Genomic DNA, 20,296 nt, shown 5'->3' on the forward strand with positions numbered 1-20,296 from the left:
CGGGCCTGGTTCCCTTCCTTTGGCTCTCCTTGGATATGTAAGGTGGAGCAGGGCTAGGCCGGTCTTGTAACACTGCTGGTGCTGAAAGTGATCTGGGGATGTGCAAACCTACTTTGGCAGCCAGAGTCTTCTGGGGAGAAGGAGCCAGCCTGGAGGGTCTTGCTACCAGGTTGGCTCTGGTTTGGTTTTGTGAAGGTTGGAGGCTGTCTATATTCAGTACCTGGGCACCTTTGCTCCCCATCGCACTCAGCTTTCTTGGAAGGTGGCCAAAGTGCAGGGGTTGGTGTATAGCTGTGGGGGAGTGCGTGTGTCTCCCTCGTGTGACAATGGGCAAGTCCCTGGAGTCTCGCTCTATCACCCAAACAGCCAAACCAGGACTGGGAGAAATCCCTTTTCTCTACAGGGCTGGAAATGTGGTTTCGTCTGTCTTGGCTTGAGGTCTCTCTCCTGTTCTCACTTTCCCAGGCTCTGTTTTGGAGAGGGGTGCTCAGAGGGCTGGTGTGTGGTGGTGTGCAGGAGGCAGGTGCCTTTCTGGCTGTGAAAGGTGGTGGTGGTGCTAGGAGAGATGTGTGGGTCAGGGAGAAGGAAGGGGTGGGCAGAGGGAGGAGCACAAGAGTCAAATGGTAGCACTCTGCAGTCAGCCACTGAGCATCCACACTGTTCCCTGGTGGTTCTGGGGGGCCTCTGGGGTGTCAGTTGCAGCTCCTGTGTCAGAAGATGTGGAAGGTCTCCAGGGCTGTGCTGGGGAGCAGGGAGGGGTCTTGGCCATTCCATCAAGAGTGTGTGGACACCATGGGAGAGCTGGGATGTCTGGAGTGGGGCTGAACGGTGTGTCCTCCAACTCTTTCCCAGGCTGGAATGGGGGGTGGTTTGCTGCATGTCATACGGACCCCCAAGGAGTGTGTTGCTCTCCTGGGAGTGACACATGGGGTGTGCATTGGGTGCCCGTCAGATGCAGAAGATGGCCTGCTTGGGGCCTGGCAGGGAAGGTGGGGATGGCTATATGGGATCCTAGCAGTGGGAGATCAGTCTAGTAACAGGCCTGCTGTGATGCTGTGTCTTTCAGAACGGCCGTTTCTTGGGCGATGCTGACCTGGAAAGGCAGAAATACCCAGATCTGAAGCTCAACGGGCCACAGGTGAGGGCAGCTGAGCCCTCTGTCTGTGGGCAGCCTGCTTGCCTGGTGGGGTGTGCTGCAGGGGGCAAGGCTCCAGTGTCCCCACCATAGCTGGGAGACGGGGGAATTTGTGTTTCTAATGTAGCCTCCCTGGCTTGAAGGAGCTTTGGGTGTGGGGTTGTTGATATGCCCTCCCATGCAAGAGGATGTCAGGGCTCCCTGAGAGGCGAGATCTCTGGGCTAGCTGACTCCAGGGAGGCTCCTGTTGGCGGTGGGGGGGCTGACTGCCTGTCCCTTGCTCCCTTCAGGACCATAGCCACCTATTGTACAGCACGATCCCCAGGATGCAGGACCCGGGCCAGATCGTGGAGGAGACATACACCATGGAGGAGGACCCAGAAGGGGCCATGTCAGTTGTGTCTGTGGAGACATCAGATGATGGGACAACCCGGCGTACAGAGACCACGGTACAGGCCTGGGGAGAGCATGGAGGGACAGGGCTCTGGCCAGGGACCATGTTGCCTGGGGTGCTACAGCAGTGATGTATGCTAGCTTGCTGTGCTGTGAGCTGAAACGGAGTGTGAAATCTGCTTGGAGTAACGTGCTAGGCTGGAAGGATAATCTAGGGATGCAGAGATGTTGTGGATTTACTCATGAGAGTGTGTCCTGCATCCATTCCTCTAGGTGAAGAAAGTGGTGAAGACAGTGACCACCCGGACAGTGCAGCAGGTGCCAGTGGGGCCTGATGGGTTACCTTTGGAAACCACCCCCGTCACCAGCAACTATGTCCAGACCATGGACAGGAACTTCCGCAAGAATGGCAATGGGGGCCCTGGTGGCTACCTGAGCCAGCCAGGCACAGCCACCCTTCCTCGAAATTACCACTACCCCGATGGCTACGGCCGCCCCTATGAGGATGGCTACCCGGGCAGCGATCACAGCTATGGCAGCCTGTCCCGTGTCACCCGCATTGATGAGCGTTACCGCCCCTCCATGGACACCTACCGGGCCCCCAGCCGTCAGGACATCTATGGCCCCCAACCTCAAGTGCGTGTCGGGGGCAGCAACATGGACCTCAACCATTTCCACCCTGAGCCGTACGGCCTGGAGGATGACCAACGCAGTGTGGGCTTTGAAGATGTGGACTACGGGCTTATGTCGGACTACAGCACAGCCAGGCGGGCAGGGACCCCGTCTGATCCTCGGCGACGGCTCAGGTATGTGGCAGGAGGCACTAGGGTGGGGGATGCTATGGGGGTCCCTTTGACTTCATCCTCTTTGGAGGAAGAACAGCAGAGACAATACCATGAGCTGAGTCACATGTGGCTTGTGCAGGAGAAAACTTGCATCCGGTTCTAATTGTCTGCTTAATTGGTGGTTAAAACTCAGTGCTAATTGAGCCAGTCTTCCTGCAGCGAGGAGTTCCACTGGGTGGTTGGATGTAGCTCCAGGCCCTCCCCTCTCTGTGCCACCCGTTTTGCTAGTGAGATGGCAGGCTCATCTGCGCTGCCCCAGCCTGGCTTATCCTGCTGGGAACCATGGCTGTTGTGGGCTGTGTGGCAAAGCCCCACATCAGAAGTAGCAGCAGCCCCGTGATCATGCTCTGGCTGAGCTGAGTGGCCCCGGGGAGCGGCACTGAGCCCAGGGCTGGGGTGAGTGAGGCTCAGCCCTGAGTGCCCCGGGGAGCATTCCTGCAGCCCGGCCCGGTCTTTGTGCAGGGTGGGAGAAGCTGCTCAACCTGTTCGGCAGTTGCAGCTTCTCCCCCTCGTTTATCTGTGGGTGATCTGCAGCTCCTCCAGCCTGACTGCTGAGCAACTGCCCCACCAGGCTGTGGCTGCCCTTGGGCAGCCAGAGCAGGGTCTTGGTGGCCCTTTAACTCCCCTGCCATTTATGTGGCCAGGCATCCTGGGATGTTACATGCCTGAGGCTGTGACTCCTGTAGACTGGTGTCTTGTGCCAGCTGTGTCTCTTGCACAAACACTGCTGCTGCCTGCTTAAGCCTCTCAGCCTGCTCTGCTTGCTGCCTGGGTTGTCACGCAGGATTTTGGGGAGGTGCTACAGGATGGCTCAGGGGGTGGTGAGGTAGGAAGAGAGTGAGGGACTGAGCCTGGGTCCCAGAGATGGGGAGGGGCTTGTGTCAGCAAGCTAGGATGGATGTACATCTCCTGAGTGCCCCAGGGTGGGGGAAGATGGGTAAGGCTGAGCACAGGCTGCTTAAGCTCCTAGGGCATAAAACAGAGGCAGGAAGAAAAGACCCAAGGATAGGGAGGCTGTTGTCAGCCCCTGCCGGAGATTGCCCGTCTCAAGGCATGTACTGTAAATCAATGGTAGCCCCTGGCTGCTGAAGGGACTAAAGGAGGAGCTTTGTCTGTCCTTTTGGCTTGTGCCAGCACAAGTGTTTCTGTTACTGTGCTGAACCAGTCAGGGCGGTTGTTCACCCAGATTGATTTCCCTGGCCTGCCTCACCTTGTGAAGTTTGTGCTGGCTAGAGGAGGGCAGGCAAGGCTGCTGGCCCTGCTGCCTGCACAGACTCAAGCAGCCTGTGAAAAGCCAGTGTTGGCAGTTCTGAGCACATGGCTGTCATGGTGAGCAGCTTGGGCAGAAAGGATTAAGCAGGCATGTCTGACCTGTGGCTGCTTCACTCCAGCCTGGGGTTGCAGAGGGAGTGAATGCCAGCCAAGGCAGAAACCTCTGGCTTGCAAACCTTCCCTGGGTTCACATCCTGCCCAGCATGTGGGGGCAGGAGCCCTCCCTAGATGGCCTGAACTGCTTGGGCTTTGAGACCCTGAGTCTGCTCTGATGGGCTGGATGGTGTCCATGCTCCTCCTGCCCCTCCAGATCTTGGAGAACAGGAGTTAGAGGAACCAGGTGTGGAGACTGGTGCAAGAGCTGCAGCTAAGTGGGAGACTGGGGGACTTGGGTCACAACAGAGGGAGAAGGTCCTACTTCAAGCATGTCCAAGGAGCAGCCCTGGTGGAGATGTCACCTTGTCCTGCAGGGATGGTGCAGGGTATGGAAGGTGGGTTGGTGTGGCCTATGAGCAGGTTCTCCCTCCCCAGCAAGATGGATAAAGATCACAGCAATCTGGAATCCAGGTGCTGTTGAGCTTGGCTTGTCCCCTGCCTTCTCAGTTACCATCTGTACTCAGCCACCTGGCTTGCAGGAATGGGAACAGGCAAGATCAGTATCCCCCCACCTCAGATGCCTGTCTTGAGCAGGGGCCTGGCTGTTAATTACTTCTTCAGGGAGACAGCTTGCCAGGCATGCAGGAGATGGAGCATGTTGAACTGAGAGATGCAGCGAGTGCTGGCTACTATCGGCCACAAAGTGTGCAAGTCCCCTCTCTTGTCGCTCTTCTCAAAGCTCCTTCTCAGCAGGGGAAGAGGAAAGGGGGGTTCAGTGGCAGTGCAGGTTGTGATCTCCCCCAGCCCCATCTCACCTGGAAGGGCAGGGTGAGATCCAGCACTGAATGACCCTCACAGCTGGGCAGAAGCTCCCTTTTGGGGTGTGTGGGTCTCAGCATGGGAGCAAGGTCAGCTGCTGGCTGTGTTGACAAGCTTTGGGTGGCTTGTTTGCAGTGCTGGCACTTGCCTGTGTTTTCCTCCTGCCTTGTCCTGCTGTGGAGGATGGTGGTGGTGGTTGGCATGGTGCACTGAGCACCATGTCCTGCAGTAGTGGGGAGCGACTCCCCGGAGCAGCCGGGCTCCTTGGCATCTCTTAGTAGCCAGGCCATGTGGCAAGCAGCGCATTTCCCTGTTGGGACATGCTGAAAGCCAGCTTCGCAGCACACTGCCACCACCCATGGTAGTGCCCTGTGGGCAGCTCTGCAGAAGCAGCCGGGGGGGATGTGGCTGTGGAAGTGGCTGCCACCTGGAGCCAGTGGTTTTGGTGAGTCCTGTACCAGAGGCTGTAGGGGAAGCGGTGGTGTAGGGGGCAGAACCTGCTGCCATCCTTCATTGCAACTTTCCCTGCCTGCTCAGGGGCAGGGTGCTGCCTGCACCTGATTTGAGAGCTCATAAGGTGGCTGAGCAGTCCCTGTGGCAGATGTGAGCCAGAGGATGCTACCTCATCTTGGACCTTGGTTGTGTGTTCTTAGTACCCTGGCATGGCAGGGGTGACAGCAGTAGTCAGGCCCCTCCATTTAAGTGCCAAGTCCCCTCCTATCCCCTTCAGTTGGAAATCACTGGATTCTTCTGCTTGGGTGGGGGGAAGGATTATATTGCCAGTGACTACAAAAATAGGGTGAGAATCTGGGATTGTGTTAAATGTCACCTTGGCTCATGGGTGACTAGTTGTACTTTATTTCAGCTTCCATGTGCTTGGTGGGGCTCATTCCCAGTGCTGCTAGGTTTGTGGGTGAGCCACTCCTCACCAGGAGAGGGGGTGTGGGACCACAGCTCTTCACTGTGTCTGAGCTGGGAGCAGTGAGGTTGATCCCTGGAGCCTGGCTGTCTCTTGATGCCTGACTAAGCCTGTCCCCTGGGCAGCAGTGCAACTTGTGTGTATCGCTGGGCATCTGCAGGCAGACGAGTTTGAGCCTCATCTTGGGTAGAAATCTTTTGCTCTATCCTTGATGCTCTGAAACAATGGCAGTGGCTTGGTCTGGCAGCAGCTCGTGTGTCCTGGACTACTACAGGAGAGCCGTGGTGATGGGGGTGCCGTGTTGAATACAGCCAGACAGTGCAGCAGAGAACTGGGTGCCCTGAAGCTGGACTCTGGGTTTTGCTGTATGCATGCAGTGCTGGTGTAATGGGCCTGGGGAACTCCTGGGTGACTTGTTCTCCCAGCAATCTGTTGTGGCACTAACTTGCCCTCTAGTGGCTGCGGGCCCAAATGTTTTTCTGTGCCTCTGGGGCTGGCTTCTGCCTCTGTGGAGGTTAAGCAGAGGTTATCCAGCCTCTGACCCAAAGCTAAACCCAGTGGGTGAGTGGGAAGGGACTGGAATAGTTGTTGAGGCTGCCTTCTCCTGGTGAACAGCTGCCTGCTTCTGGAGCAGGCCTGGGGATGCATGGGGGTGGCCTTCTGCAGCTATGGACTCCAGCTGGACCCTGTGTGGGGAGCAGGAAAGTGCCCCCACTCTGCTCTGCTGCCTGGCTCCCAGCCCTTGATGGGAGTCTGCCCGGTGCACTCCAGCAGGGTAGTGGTGACTAGACACTGTGTGTACTTCAGCCTGTCTTCTGGTGAGTTGGAGGGGGTGCAGCATCCCCCCCAGGTTTAGGGCTCACACTGACACCTGCTGTCTTCTCTCCTAGGAGCTATGAAGACATGCTGGTGGATGAAGTGGCCCCTGACCGGTACTACTGGGCCCCTCTGGCTCAGCACGAGCGGGGTAGCTTGGCTAGTCTGGACAGCCTGCGGAAGGGAGGTCCGGCCCCGGGTAACTGGCGCCAGCCAGAGCTGCCGGAGGTAATAGCCATGCTGAGCTTCCGTCTGGATGCTGTCAAGTCCAATGCGGCTGCCTACCTGCAGCACCTCTGCTACCGTAATGACAAGGTGAAGACAGAGGTGCGCAAGCTGAAGGGCATTCCTGTGCTGGTGGGGTTGTTAGACCACCCCAAGAAAGAGGTTCACTATGGTGCCTGTGGAGCCCTCAAGAACATCTCTTTCGGCAAGGACCAAGACAATAAGATTGCCATCAAGAACTGTGATGGGGTACCTGCTCTGGTGCGCCTGTTGCGGAAGGCGCATGACATGGACCTCACAGAGGTCATCACAGGTAATGGCTCCAGGGAGGAGAGGAGGGGCTAATCTGTTGGGTGAGGGATGCACAGTGAGTTTTTAAGCCCACATGGTCTGACTGATCACCTACTGCTTGTGGCATTGCAGGAACACTGTGGAACCTGTCCTCGCACGACTCCATCAAGATGGCCATTGTGGATCATGCACTACATGCTCTGACTGATGAGGTTGTCATTCCCCGCTCAGGCTGGGAGCGGGAACCCAATGAGGACTCAAAACCCCGCCATATCGAGTGGGAGTCGGTGCTCACCAACACCGCTGGCTGCCTTAGGTATGGGAGAGGGGCTGCCAGCTGCTGGCAGAGAGCTGGTATGGGTTGGGGCTGCAGTAATGCTCCTTCCTGGCTGTTCCTGGTAGCTTTCTGGGACTAGACCTGCCAAAGGAGGTCTGTGGAGGAGCTGCTTTCCTAGGACAGCTACTGGTGATGCAGTCCTTGATTTTGGAGGAGTTTCTCTCAGTGGAGGGGAGCTACAGGAACTTTTCTCTGGTTTGAGCTCTGCTGGGTGTGGGCTGCTCCTTGCGTGCCCTCAGCTGTCTCTCCCATGATGGTTCTCTCCTGCCTGCCAGGAATGTGAGCTCAGAGCGGAGTGAGGCCCGTCGGAAGCTGCGGGAATGTGATGGGCTGGTGGATGCCCTGATCTACATAGTCCAGTCTGAGATCGGCCAGAAGGACTCGGACAGCAAGGTACCACAGTGAGGGTGTTGTCCAGGCATATGTAGTGTTCTGCCCTTGTCAGCTAGCTCTAGCAGTGCTCTGCTGTTCATGGTGGCTGAAACTAGGCTTATCCTAAGATGGGTGAAGAATGGATGGGGGGAATCTTCACCAGGGAGGGATTTGGTCTGATGGGACTGGCTTGGGAAAATCCAGTCCAGGCTCATGCCTTTCCATGATCTCTGCTTGGGAAGAGAGAGCCTGTGTGGGGTGTGACCTGTGTGCTGTTTGACCAGGAGGTGTCTAGTGCTCAACCAGCAGTTTGCAGTAGGAATGTTGGCCCCCCAACAGGGGTCTAGCAGTGTCACTCATCCTCATGCTGGTATCCACTGACTTGGGGCTCCCTGATCTGCCTTGACGAGGTCTTGGCTTCAATTTTCCTTGGATGTTTTGTGCTTATGGCAGAGATATTTTTTTGGCTCAGCAGAGTATGAGCTCATGCCTGCAGAATTGGCCATGCCTGCTTTGGGGTGGGGGGTATGCTCCAGCTCCATCTGAGATGGAGCTACATATGCCCTGGTCCCAGTTCAGACCCCCTTGACCTGGCTCTGGGTTGCAAGCTGTGATGGGGCACTCGGTCAGAGACATGGGATGGGCATGTGCTGCTCCAATTCAAACTATTTGGCTTTCTCTCTAGCTGGTGGAGAACTGTGTGTGTCTGCTGAGAAACTTGTCCTACCAAGTCCACCGTGAGATCCCCCATGCTGAGCGTTACCAGGAGACACCTCTGGCCGCAGCCAACAATGCTGGGCCCCATGCTGCGAGCTGCTTTGGTGCCAAGAAGGGCAAAGGTTCGTTGGGTGGCAGCAGCATGGAGGGAGGTGGGATGAAGACAGATCTACTACAGTGAAGCTTGAGGGTGGTCTGGGGTCTCTGTGCGCCTACTCTGGCATCTCTTGTGTGAAGGCTAAACTGCAGCTTTCTCTGGAGACGCACTGGTCTGTGCCTCCCCTGGCTTTGGGAGCTACTGCTTTGCTTACCCAAAGCATTTGACACAAGCTCATGGTGGGTTTCTGTGGTGGTGGGTTGGTGATGGATAGATGTCCACTAACTCCACACCTTCCCTTTTTTCCTGTGTTGCCCCTTCCCCTTCTCTTTGCTTTCTTGCCAAATGATCTGCCCCATGATGCTGTTGGCACTTCTCTCCTCCTGCCTCCCCTCTCTCCTGTCCTTCTCTCCGCTTCGCCAACAGACGAATGGTTCTCCAGAGGTGAGTGTGCTCTTGGTTTTAATTTTTCTATGGTTTGACTGGGTGCTTTCTCTAGCTCTCTTTGTCCTGCCCCCAGCTGGGCATGTATTGCCTGCAGTGTGGCTAATGCCCTTGATGTCCCCTCCTGGGACATGCTGGTAGCTTAGCTTCAGCTCATTTCTGGGCTTGTTCTTGTAGCAAGTGGCAAAGAGCTGTTGGGCTGAGATGGGTGGGGAGACGAGGTGTCTTATGCCTCTCTGCTTGCCCTTTGAAAGGTAAAAAGCTCCCAGAAGACCCTGGTGCCGATACAGTGGACTTTCCCAAAAGAACAACTCCAGCCAAAGGTATGTTCCTCAGTGTGTTTGTGCAAGGCTTGGGTGTGCAGGGCTGCTTTTCCACAAGCAGTCCAGTAGAGGAGTGAGCAGAGTTGATTTCCATTGAAGTGAGCCTTTCAAATGGGCAGAGGCTTGGTTTGGAGGAGGTATGTTTCTGGTTGCCCAAGTGCCTGTTAAAACACTAGCTCTGCCACAGACAGTTGTGAGGATGCTTGTTGTGCTTGGGGGAGGTCAGCGCTGCCTCAAGATGGGCTTCCTAGGGCTGCAGGGGGAACTATTGCCCTGGGGACTGAGGGACAGCATGGTGACACAGCCCTAGGAAGGGTAGCCTTCTATGGTGGTCTCAGACCTCTGAGCACAATTGCCCTCTTGTCTGCTTTTCTCTCCTGGGCATGAAGAACAGGCAGGATTTAAAGCCAAAAAAACCTGCCTTAAAGTGTTCTCCAGCATAAGCATGAGCAAGGGTCATTCCAAGAAGCCTCTGGGGACCAGCGTCTTGCTGCCTAGAGGGCTATGAATCACAGCCCTTCTCTGGCTGGCCAAGCAGTGGGCATTTAGCCTAGGGTTTGAGTTAAGCTCCTTCTGCCCCAAAACATGCTGTGGTTCCTGGGAGGACCCTGGCACTCCCAGGTGCATGAAGAGTTGAGCTAGAAGAATCACAGGGGAACTTAGGACAGACCTGACCTTGTGAGCAGCTCAAATATTATGTGGTGGTGGCTCCTCAGGCGGATGTGGGCTGTGGGAAGAGTCAGCACCTGTCTCTGGTGGAAGCCTGAGAAGCCACCTGTTCTGCCTTTAGGGGCTGGGGACATCCCTTACCACAGCTGAGGACAGAGAACAAGATGGAAAACCCAACCTCACAACTGTAAACTGCAGTCTCACTGCTGCTTTACAAGTCACTTCTGGGCATATGTTTCCATGGAAAAGAGTTAATGCTTGAAGGCCTGATCCCTGCCCTGCTTGCGAGGGTGCTGGAGACCTGGTGCTTTCAGTCTTTGAGGATGAACTGAACCCAACCCAAGCTACTTCAATGTAGTGTTGGTGGCCACTTGCTTGGGGTGTTTCCCCTTCCTCCTGCTGAGAGTGTGGGCTGAGCCTTTTGCTGCCAAGTTTGCTGCCCCACCATGTGCCCTTACCTGGGTTGGGTACTTCTCAGGCAGGTGTTGTACTGAAATTGAGGTCTCCTTGCTGATGACAGCAGTGCTGTGGCTCAGCCTAAACTGCTCCTGAGCTGCAGTGGTGCATTGGGGACTGTGGGCAGCAGCCATGGCATCTCTGATCAGGGCTGGTGCTGGGGGCTGGGGTTTCTGGTGGTGTGGGGCAGCCTGACCCACTCTGTACCAAGGATGCAGCCTCCACTGTGTAAAAGCTTCCAGCCTCATCTGCTCAGCAGTGCTCCTTTGAATTAGTCAAATGGTAGCAGAGCCCTTAAGTCCTCCTTACCTGTGTTGTTCTGGCAGGCTACGAGCTCCTCTTCCAGCCAGAAGTGGTCCGGATATACATCTCACTTCTAAAGGAAAGCAAGACTCCAGCCATCCTAGAGGCTTCGGCAGGAGCTATTCAGAACCTGTGTGCTGGCAGTTGGACGGTGAGTGCCTTGTGGAGCTGGCTGTGTCCACATTCGTCTGTGTTGCAGGGAAGGGGGCCTTGGGGAGCACCACCTTTGGGGTACCAGCAAAGCTGTAGATGGCCAAGGCTCTGCTGTTTCAGGATGTTCACTTTGTGCATGGCTCACTACCCAAGAAGATACTGTTCAGCAGCCCAGTTCAGGTGTGGAACAGGTATCTCCTGTGCTCTTGAAGGACTCTGTACTGCCTGCCAGCTGTGTCTTCCCAAGGGCTGCCTGTCTCTGTCCCTGCCTGCAGCTGGCTCCCTGCCAGTCCTTCCCTTCTGTACTCTGGGGGCAGGGGATGAAGTTTTGGGGCTGCTCTACAGCCCCTTTACCTGCATTCTCTTGGTGTTTATGGAAAGACTGTCAGGGAAACCTTGCTTGCCTGGCCTGCAGGGGGGCGCTTCAGGACAGGAACAGGACCTTTGCAGTCTGTCTCACTGTGGGTGAAGCCAGGACCTTCCATTCCCAAGATGAGGGTGGGTGGCAAGGCTCCCAGTGGTGTCGCCAGGAGCAGGGAGGGACTGTGGTGCTCTGCCTCTCCTCTGCAGTATGGCCGGTACATCCGCTCAGCGCTGCGCCAGGAGAAGGGACTCTCTGCCATTGCTGACCTCCTGACCCATGACAGTGAGCGAGTGGTGAAAGCGGCGTCTGGAGCCCTGCGCAACCTGGCTGTCGACTTGCGTAACAAAGAGCTGATAGGTGAGGTCTGTGGAGGAGAGGATGTCATACTCTCCATAGCCATCCAGGTTAGGCAGGAACTTCCTCCTGATCTTGGCAGCTGAGGAAGTGTGTGGGCGTGGTATCAGCCCCGTGTCTGTTGTCTACTCCTCTCCCAGAGTAGCATGTGCTCAGCCCTGCTGAGAGGGACATCAAAATTGGTCACCTGTCCCTGATCCTTCTACAGTGATTTTTTGCCTTGCAGTCCTCTTCCTCAATTGCTCATACCCAGCTCTTTCCCCTTTGCAGGTAAACATGCCATCCCCAACCTAGTGAAGAACCTGCCTGGAGGCCAGCAGACCCCAGCCAAAAATCTCTCTGAGGACACAGTGGTGTCAGTCCTCAACACCATCAATGAAGTAATTGTAGACAACCTTGAGGCTGCCAAGAAGCTGCGGGAAACACAGGGGATTGAGAAGTTGGTGCTGATCAACAAATCTGGGTAGGCTCTCCTTGAAGGATAATGCAAGGGGCAGAGGGGCTTTTCCAGGAGCTTCCTTCCTTGAGGCCGTGGGTATTTCCAAACATCTCTTCCTTCACCTCTTTCTAGGAACCGCTCAGAGAGAGAAGTCCGAGCAGCTGCCCTTGTCTTGCAGACAGTCTGGGGATATAAAGAGCTGCGGAAGCCCCTTGAGAAGGAAGGCTGGAAGAAGTCAGATTTCCAGGTATGGGGTTGGGCGAATGTAGATACCCTGTCGTGGCTGGGGTATGAGGTAGGGTCCTCCAGCAGGGAGAAGAGTGTTCCTGGAGCTCAGCAGTACTGAATTTCAGCTCTGACCTTGCTGGTGGGATTGGAGGCCCTTGAAGGTGTCCCTCTGCCATTTCTTAGTGGATGGCCAGCAGGAAGTCTCTGCTAAGGAAGAAACACTCTGTAAAGTGTTAAGCCCTGTGTCCCACACATAAGTGTGCAGATCTGCAGGCAGGAAAGCTTGCAGCACTAAAAGCTGCTGTGGCAGTGCTGAAGAGTGAGGTTCTCCAGGGTTCATTTTCTTTCCCAAAAACTGGAACTGTCGTTGCTTCTTAAGGGCTGGGTGTTGCCCTGATCCAGTTCAGGCTGGCCACCTCTACTCTCTAATGTGGGTGCAGCCATGGGCTCTGGAGTACTCTCTGGTTGCTTCAGGCCCCTTGCTCAAGGGCTGTGGGGAAGGGCTCCTGGTCTTAGGGGCTGGAGGGGTGAGATGTGCTGATGGGGAAGGAATATCTGGGCCAAGGTGTGAGTGGTTACTGTCTGATGCTCCAGGTGAACCTGAGCAATGCCTCTCGGACCCAGGGAGGCAACTCATTTGATGACAGCACCTTGCCTCTCATTGACAGGAACCAGAAAACAGGTAGGTGCCTTCCCTTTAGCACCTGTCCCCACTGTCATCCTTCCACCTTGTGGGTACCCAGAACAGTTGGCCTTTGTCCCCTCCCTGCTCTTCAGCCCTACCTTTCTTGGCAGCCACAGCTGCTCACATGAGGCCATCAATTTGGGCTTTAGATGGCTTCTCGGGGCTAGAAATGATGCATGCAGTTAACTTGGGTCTTGTAGCATCCTTGGGTCAACAGTGCTGCAGCTGGGTCTGGGCTCCTCTAGCTGGGGTAGGCGGTGGTTCCTCTGCTGCTCGTGGCTGCAGGTGCTGTGTCTGATCTGTTCTCCCATGCTTCTAGACAAGAAATCCTCCCGGGAGGAGATCCAGATGAGCAACATGGGACCAGGTAGGAGAGGGACTAGAGTGGGGGCATCTTGCCTCCTTGGTATGCTGAGAGGGGGGCAGAGCTCATATCTCCTTTGGGGATGGTGCTGCCTCCTGTGGAGGTGACATGACTGACTGTCCCCTCTCCTGCTCCAGACAACTATTCCACACTCAATGAGAGGGACCACAGCAGGACACTGGACCGATCTGGTGACGTTGGAGATATGGAACCAGTGAAGGTAGCGCCGTTGATGGTGAGCAGCTCTTCCTAATGAGGGAAGAGTGAGTGGGACTGGGGTGCAGGAGATGACACATCACTGTCCTGGCTGGCAGGAGGAGGGAAGAACTGGGCTCCCACAACTAACACCCCCGCCACACACTCCATTGCCCCTACTAACCCCCGTGTGTCTGCACCAGGAGGAGGGGCAGGAATCGCAGCCTGAGGTAGAGGAAGTGGAGGATGCTGCTGCCGTGTTTTCCCCTATGTTGGTATGTCCCGCAGTGTCCTGCCCAATCTGAACAGTGGTGACAGATCCTGCTATGCTGTTAGGGGTGCTTTAACCATCCAAATTCTGCTCTGATTGCTGCTGCCTGCAGTTGGTGCCTGATCCACTGGGGCCATGATCATGCCTCCACTGCTTGCTTGCTCTCTGGGCGTGCTAACATATCTCCCTCTCTCTCCACAGCAGAAGATCTAGCTGATGTCCCTGCCTCCACTCAGTTTGGGTTGATAATATATTATATATAAATATATATATAACTCTTTGTGGTGGAATGGACTGACTTTTACCTTGTCTTACTTTTGGATTTTTTGCTGGACTGTTTGTGCCAACTAGCCAGCCAAATGACTGGGCCTGGTCCCCCAGGGGCAGCCCAGACCACTCTGCCTCCTCTAGACCGCTGCACCTCCCCGTTCTGGGACATCTTGACCGGTAACTCCTTCTCCCTGTCCTCCACCACCTCCTTCCTCCAGAGAGTAAAACCCTCCTGCCTGACTCTGCCAGATTGACTGGCACGGATGCTGCAAAAGGACTCTGGATCTCTGCCTTGACCAGGAACTGCCTTCTCTCCCACACCTTCCCTCTGCTTGGAGACATCTGCAGGGACAGAGACTGGGACCTCACTCACCGCCTTTTTTGTTTTGGTTTTTTTTTTTGTTGTTGCCTATAGGATATTTTTTTTTTGTGGGATCACTCTCAGCCAGGGCCATGGGGACAATGGGAGCATCTCTCTCTGGTGGTGGTGGGACCAGGGTGAGGGAGGGTTAGCGTCATGGGGGGATGAGGGGAAGGAAAAACAGCAATAACTTCTCTTGCTTTGCTCTAGATGAGGCTTTAGGGGCATGGGAAGGGGGATCTGGCTCTTGATCCTGAGAGGGGTCTGGATGGGGCTGCTGGCCCCCACTCAGTGACTGTGTGAGGAGGGATCCTTATGTGGGGAAGATGGTCAGTGTGGGGGGGCTTGGACTGGGCCTCCCTTTGGGGGAGGCGATGGGTCCTTGTGGAGGGAGATGCAGCAAGGCTTCTGGGGAGAGGCAGGCTTCTTGGGGCATGCTGTGTGCCAGGTGTGAGGAGCAGGCACTGGCAGGGCTGTATGTAGGTAGAGCCAGGATTCCCCCCCTTGCCCCTGTGCACCAGCTGCCTGCGGCGGTGCCCCTCTGACTTTCTCTTGACATGTGCCTTTCTTTTGCCACTGTGAAATAGCTCTTTGAATTGTACTGTCTGGCGGCTTAGCTGGGGAAGGGGTATTTCCTGGGCTGCTGGCAGGGCTGAGCTCTTCCCTTCCCCTCCAGGAGCCTTAACTGTCTGCAGTGGTGCTGGAAGCCTGTTTTGGGGGGGGGGATCCCAGCCCCCCTGCTCTCACTGATAGGGTGCAGGGCTCTCATCTGCATCCTGTCCTGGGGAGATTGGGCTGCCACAGGAGCTGGGACAATACAAATTTTTGTCCTCCTCTCTGCTGTGGTGGTTGGGGGGCACATCTAAGTGCTGTGATCTTTTGGGGAGCCCTTGGGCTCCCTGTGCAACTGGAAGCCTCTGTAAGGAGGCTGCAAACTGGAGCAGGAGCCCTCCCCAGCCTGGGGCTCCCCACAAAGTGTGGGCTCACAGGGGGAGCAGGGAGGCTGCAGCAGGCAGAACTGGTGCCTTGCTCCTGCCTCCTCTGCCCAGAAGCACCTCCCAGCTCTGGCTGAGCCCTTCCTGGCTCCAGCCCCACCTCAGCTTCGTTTGGTTTTGTTCTGGGGTCTAACTCTTCTCTTTCCCTTTAAATATGTAAAACACTAATTCCTTTTTTAATTTTTAATTTCAGATGAACCAAAAAAAAAGCTTCCCTCTTCTCTTTTCCTCTACCCTAGCTCTCCTAGGCTACCCCTGGCCCTGGCAGGGAGTGAGGCTAGGGAGGAGGGGAGCAGGGAGCAGCCAGCCGTTCCTTGTCTGATTCCTGTGCACACTCTTGTAACGCTTTTAAAACAAAATGATTTTTTTATATAAATAAAATTTTTAAAGTGTGTCTGTGTGCCTTTCACCTAAGGCTGCCACCTTGGTGGTTTTAGCTTTGCTGTTGGGACCAGGTGTCTTTCTCAGGGGCAGGGCTGTGCTCGTGAGTGTTGCTTGCTTGGCTGTGTGTGGCTCTGAAAGATGCCACTTTAACAAACCTTTTCTTCAGCTGGAGTGACATTTCCTCCTCTTTCTAGCAAAAGAAGGGAGGAAAAATAAAAAGTACCAAAACTTTGTACTGAGCTCCTAATGACTTCTGCAGTGTGCTTGGGGCTGCTCAGGAGGTAGCTGAGAGCTCTCCCTAGAGTATTGGGGCTTCCTCCTGGGAAGCCTTTCCCTGTTTTTTCTCTCTCTGGTAGCTGGTAGACTCTGTGCAAGTGAAGAAATACTATAATTTCTCCAGTGCCGAGTGCATCCTTAAAAACCTTGGCTGGGGCAGCCTTGTGGAGCAAGGGCTGCCCCTGTAGAGCATGGCTAGGCTGCAAACATGCTCATACCTTCCTGGGGAATACCAAAGCCAGGCTGCAACACTATGTTAACTCACTTTGCTTTCACCTGTGTGTGCATGTGAAAATACATACAGAAAGAAATTCTGTAAATTTGTAGGAATACCTTTTTGGAAGCAGTTTTCTGGTTTCTGCTTCAAACCAGCTTTTTACTAAAGCTGTGTTGCTGTTGGAAAGACTGTTTTGCCCTGTGGTAGTGGGATGTGGGTTTGTGGTGATGCAGGGCTGGGGGGGGTGCTGATTTCCTCTGTGGTGCAGCATAGCTGGAGCTTGAACTTGAACTGCTGCCCCAAGGAGGCCAGGGCTGGTTATGGGGGAAAGGCACCTGGGGCAGAGTCAACCCTGGCTTGCAGCACCCGGGGAGATGGGGACCCAATGCACCTGTGGGCAGTGGGGAGCACTGAGGGATGCAGCTGGCTATGGGGGGCTCCAACCCTCTTGCCTTGCCTTGCACCTTTGTCCCCAAAGCCACCAGTGAGCAGAGCAAAGGTAGAGCCAAGTGTTTTATTGCTTCAGGTTGAGGGGACAATGCCTAGGATGGATGGCTTGGCAGGGGCAATGCCAGGAATGTCTTGGGGGGAGGGGAACAAGGCTGGGGACATTTGGCTCAGTAGGACCAATGCAAGGGATGTTGATGGGTGGGACAATACGAGGCATGTTTGGCTCAGCAGGGATGATGCCAGGGATGCCTGGCCTGGCAGCGAATACACCAGGGATGTTGGTGGCAATGATACCAGGGACATCCAGCTAGGTAAGAAGGGTGGCTGTATGCTGGGGGGGCTGGGGGTCAGAGGAAGAGCTTGTCGTGGCAGGCCCGGCAATACATCTTGTCACCGTGCTCACGGAAGGTGCCTTTCTGCAGCTGGCCCAGGCAGTAGGCACAGATAAAGTGCTCGGGGTGGTACTTGCGCCCTGCAGCTGTGATGCAGCGGCCGGTCACAGGGCGGCTGCAGCCATGGCAGATGTTGCCCTGCCGCTGGTGGAAGTGCAGCTCGCAGTAGGGACGTCCCTGCAGCTCGAAGAAGGAGCCGCTGGTGAAGCTGCCCAGGCACTCCTGGAAGGAAGGAGGCAGGGAAGTCTGGCACCACCTCAGCGACATACTCAGCCCGGCGTCCCCGCTGGCCCACCACCCACTCACCGTGCACACAAAGCACTCGGGGTGCCAGACGCCCTGCAGAGCCGACAGGTAATTGTCTGTTACGGGGCGGTCGCAGCCCTGGCATTTCGGGGCAAACATGGCCAGGAAGTCCCGGTGGCAGTACGGCTTCCCGCTACACTCGTGGAAACCTGCGGGGAGGGCGTCAGGATGGGCACCCACCTGGGGGGAGGCTTGCAGTGGGGCATGGCCACGGGGGATGCCCAGGATAGGAGGTAAGGCAGGCAATAGAAAGATGGCGGGGCTACTGAATGGGGCGATGGGTGCAAGGGCTGGACTATGGGTGGGATACCTGGGGTGGGGACAATGGGGACAGGACCCCCCACACCCATCCCCTGGAACATACCGTCATCTCCGAACACCTTCCCACAGTGGGCACAGAAGAAGTGCTCGGGGTGCCAGGTCTGGTCCAGGGCCGTGAGGACTTTCTGCAGGAAGCAGCAAGGTGAGACAGCTGGTGGCGGTGTGGTGTGGCATGGGAGGCTGGGGGCCTTACCTCGCGGATGGGGCCAGCACAGTAGGCACAGCGGGGTGAGAAGGCCTGGTGATAGTCCTCCTCGCAGTACGCCTCCCCGCCCCGCTCAAAGAAGGGCTGGCTGCCCAACTCCTGCCCACAGTGGGCGCAGGTGAAGTGCTCAGGGTGCCAGGTTTTGCCCAGTGCTGTGAGCACCTGCAAGGAGGCAGGGGCAGTGAGTGCAGCCCCAGGGGATGCTGTGAGCTGAGGGGAGAGAGGCACCAGGATGGAGGTGGGGGGGCTCACCTTGCCAGCGATGGGCTTGTGGCAGGTGGCACAGATGCTGGCGGGGGCGGCTGTGATGCCCAGCTCCTGCAGGTCCCGGGTGAGGCTGCCCAGCATGTTGTCCAGCGAGGGCTTGGGCTCCCCTGGCACCCCAAGTCCCTGCCCCACAGCCACTAGCTGCCAGGAAGGAGGGTGGCGAGGGCCAGATGAGGGCTGGGTGAGGGCCAGGCCCCCAACCTCCTTTCCCCCAGGGCCAAGGCTCACCTTACTCTGCATGTGGCCCAGGTCGGCCAGGAGCTCGTCCAGCTGCCGGGCGGCTGCCGTGGGTGGGAGCGAGGGGATCAATGGCTGTGGGACTGGTATGGGACTGCTGGGCACGGCAGAGAGTGAAGGATGCTGTGGTTTCAGCCCGAAGGCTAGAGGGTGCCCAGGATTGAGAACCTTTCCCTCCACGAGACGTTGCCCTTTCTCCCCCCCATGAGATGTTGCCCTTTCTCCACAGGCCACAGCAGGGGATAGGGGGCCTCCCTGGGGACATGCTGGCACGGGGTGGCCGCATGCAGCAGGGAGGGGGCTGCTGGAAGCCCAGCCCTCACCCCAGCAGTGCTGCAGGGATGCAGGATACAACCCCCCCACCCCAGCTTGCAGAGGGACTATTTTTCAGGGAGGCATGCAGGAGGCCAGGTGATCTCAGAGGATGTGTCCTACTGATGGAAAGGATAGCCCCAGATGGCTTTGCCCTCCCATGGCCATGTTTTACCTGTACACTGTCTTCAAAGCCTCTCCCGGAGGCTGAGCCTGAGGGGGCAGCTGCACCTAGAAGGACAAACCCTCACACCTGAGCCTGCAGGATGCTCCCCTGGCACCCTTCACTGCCAGCCTGGCAACACCACCACCCCTGTCACGAGCCAAACAGGGTCTCGGCCGCCAGCCCCACCATGTTGGGGCGTTACCTTCAGGGCCACTGAGGCAAGTGGCTCACGGCCACATGGGACTGGGGGCCCCACTGTGGCTGGATCCTTCTTGCAGGAGCTCGGCATCTGCAGCACGCTGTCCTTGGAGGCTGGGCGAGAGCTCTGCTCCAGTTCTGCCAGCAAGGCATCTGCATGGAGAGACCTGGGTTGGGCACCCCAGCCACTGGCTGCCATCCCTGCCTGTGCACCCCCCCCAAGCAGTCTTGTGCCACTCCAGAAATCTCAGGAGCAAAAGTAGCATTATGGTAGCTTCTGCCAGTTAGGTGCCCAGGCACTGAGGGGCTGTGGTGGCCCTGAGCACCCTCACCCAGATAGATCACCATCCTCAACAGAGGATGTGCCGGCCCCACTGCACAGCCTTCCTGAAGCGTGGAGGACTGCTGGCAACACGGGTCTTGCTTCCCACACACACCATCTCTGGCTTACAAAGAAACATCCATCAGCTCTTAAATTCATGCCAGCACAAGCCCTGGCATGGGAGAGCTAAACTTTTGTGCTTTCTGCGTGCCCAGAGCAGCGCTTCCTACAGGGAGGGCAAAGCGCTTTCTCTTTCTTTTACTTCACCATGTTGGCCATCCCTTGAAATCTCACTGCCCTCACGTTGGGAAACAGGAAAGGATGTCCCCCACCACATGGCTGCTTCCCTGATCCCGTGTCCCCCACCCAGGGCCAGGGATGATTCCCAGCAGCCTTGGACACTGGGCTGCTCAGCCCTGTTGCGTGCAGCCGGGATTGCATTGCTGCCGCAGCCCATTTCCTGTCTTCAAACGCTCTCCATTTTTGACAAGGTGCTCGCTTGGCTACCTGGGTTCCATCCGTCCCCTGAGATGGGGGGAGGCACAGCAGGGAGTGCGGCTCCATTGCTGCCCCCTCTGCAGCATCCCCACCTGACCCCGAGGTAGAGGAAGGACAAGTCTCCCCCGAGCCGCTGAAGGAACGACCCCACACCATGCCTGGGCACAGGACTGGCCCTGGAGGGGCCCAGCTTACCTAAATCCTCCATCCTGCCTCAGCATGGGGTCCCGGCAGCTGGGGGGCTGGTGCTGGGGCAGCGTCTTCAGGGTAGTGAACTTGCAGGCTGGGCTGTGCAGGCTTTCAGTTCCGCTCCCCAGCCTTGCCTCCACCCACCCCAGGGCTGGGGTTTGTTGCTCAGAGTTTTTCCTTTGTGGGTTGTGCACTATCTACCATGTGAGATGGGTAGCAGGCAGAAAGTGGTGGCAGAGGCTGGAGAGGGAAGAAATTGGCCAGCAGCTTGTCTGAGGAGCTCCTGACTCATAAAAACATACAAGCTCCTTGGGCTTCTCAGCTGAAAGCCAGAGTGCATGTGTCCTG

At 56.5% G+C, this 20,296-nt stretch overlaps 2 protein-coding genes across 15 annotated transcripts in view; one reads left to right on the top strand and one right to left on the bottom strand.

Annotated features, from left to right (window-relative positions):
- The window catches only part of CTNND1 (catenin delta 1), a 32,463-nt gene extending 16,861 nt beyond the window's left edge, over nucleotides 1–15,602 (top strand). For 3 of the 10 annotated variants that reach the window (XM_049820174.1, XM_049820173.1, XM_049820181.1), the window contains 17 exons: nucleotides 1,067–1,138; nucleotides 1,426–1,584; nucleotides 1,802–2,334; nucleotides 6,370–6,833; nucleotides 6,944–7,127; nucleotides 7,424–7,541; nucleotides 8,206–8,359; nucleotides 8,761–8,778; nucleotides 9,033–9,101; nucleotides 10,553–10,680; nucleotides 11,253–11,403; nucleotides 11,671–11,863; nucleotides 11,972–12,086; nucleotides 12,662–12,749; nucleotides 13,072–13,119; nucleotides 13,254–13,336; nucleotides 13,515–13,775. In XM_049820174.1, the coding sequence (XP_049676131.1) occupies nucleotides 1,067–1,138; nucleotides 1,426–1,584; nucleotides 1,802–2,334; nucleotides 6,370–6,833; nucleotides 6,944–7,127; nucleotides 7,424–7,541; nucleotides 8,206–8,359; nucleotides 8,761–8,778; nucleotides 9,033–9,101; nucleotides 10,553–10,680; nucleotides 11,253–11,403; nucleotides 11,671–11,863; nucleotides 11,972–12,086; nucleotides 12,662–12,749; nucleotides 13,072–13,119; nucleotides 13,254–13,336; nucleotides 13,515–13,616 (2,679 nt within the window). In that variant the 3' untranslated portion in view covers nucleotides 13,617–13,775. The other 7 variants (XM_049820176.1, XM_049820177.1, XM_049820178.1 and 4 more) reach the window with 7 other exon arrangements.
- A 983-nt stretch (nucleotides 15,603–16,585) lies between these two features.
- LPXN (leupaxin) lies at nucleotides 16,586–20,045 on the bottom strand. Of its 5 annotated transcripts, XM_049820202.1 has the most exons (9): nucleotides 19,955–20,045; nucleotides 18,944–19,092; nucleotides 18,751–18,806; nucleotides 18,255–18,360; nucleotides 18,012–18,167; nucleotides 17,748–17,921; nucleotides 17,598–17,679; nucleotides 17,234–17,382; nucleotides 16,586–17,149 (listed from the first exon to the last, which is right to left on the bottom strand). In XM_049820202.1, the coding sequence occupies exons 1-9, from the start codon at nucleotides 19,965–19,967 to the stop codon at nucleotides 16,883–16,885; spliced, it is 1,152 nt and encodes a 383-aa protein (XP_049676159.1). In that variant the 5' UTR covers nucleotides 19,968–20,045; the 3' UTR covers nucleotides 16,586–16,882. The 5 variants fall into 5 exon arrangements, with proteins under 5 accessions (XP_049676159.1, XP_049676157.1, XP_049676160.1 ...); XM_049820200.1 differs by having other exon boundaries at nucleotides 18,012–18,360; XM_049820203.1 differs by lacking the exon at nucleotides 17,234–17,382 and having other exon boundaries at nucleotides 18,012–18,360.
- Nucleotides 20,046–20,296: the final 251 nt, after the last annotated feature.

This window comes from Accipiter gentilis, chromosome 17 (genome assembly GCF_929443795.1).
Source record: "Accipiter gentilis chromosome 17, bAccGen1.1, whole genome shotgun sequence".
NCBI lineage: Eukaryota > Metazoa > Chordata > Aves > Accipitriformes > Accipitridae > Astur > Astur gentilis.

Coding starts and splice junctions, on each gene's coding strand:
- LPXN (XM_049820200.1), bottom strand. Junction 18,807..18,943: donor TTGCCTCAGTGGCCCTGAAG/GTAACGCCCCAA, acceptor TTGTCCTTCTAG/GTGCAGCTGCCCCCTCAGGC. Junction 17,150..17,233: donor CCGAGTGCTTTGTGTGCACG/GTGAGTGGGTGG, acceptor CCTTCCTTCCAG/GAGTGCCTGGGCAGCTTCAC.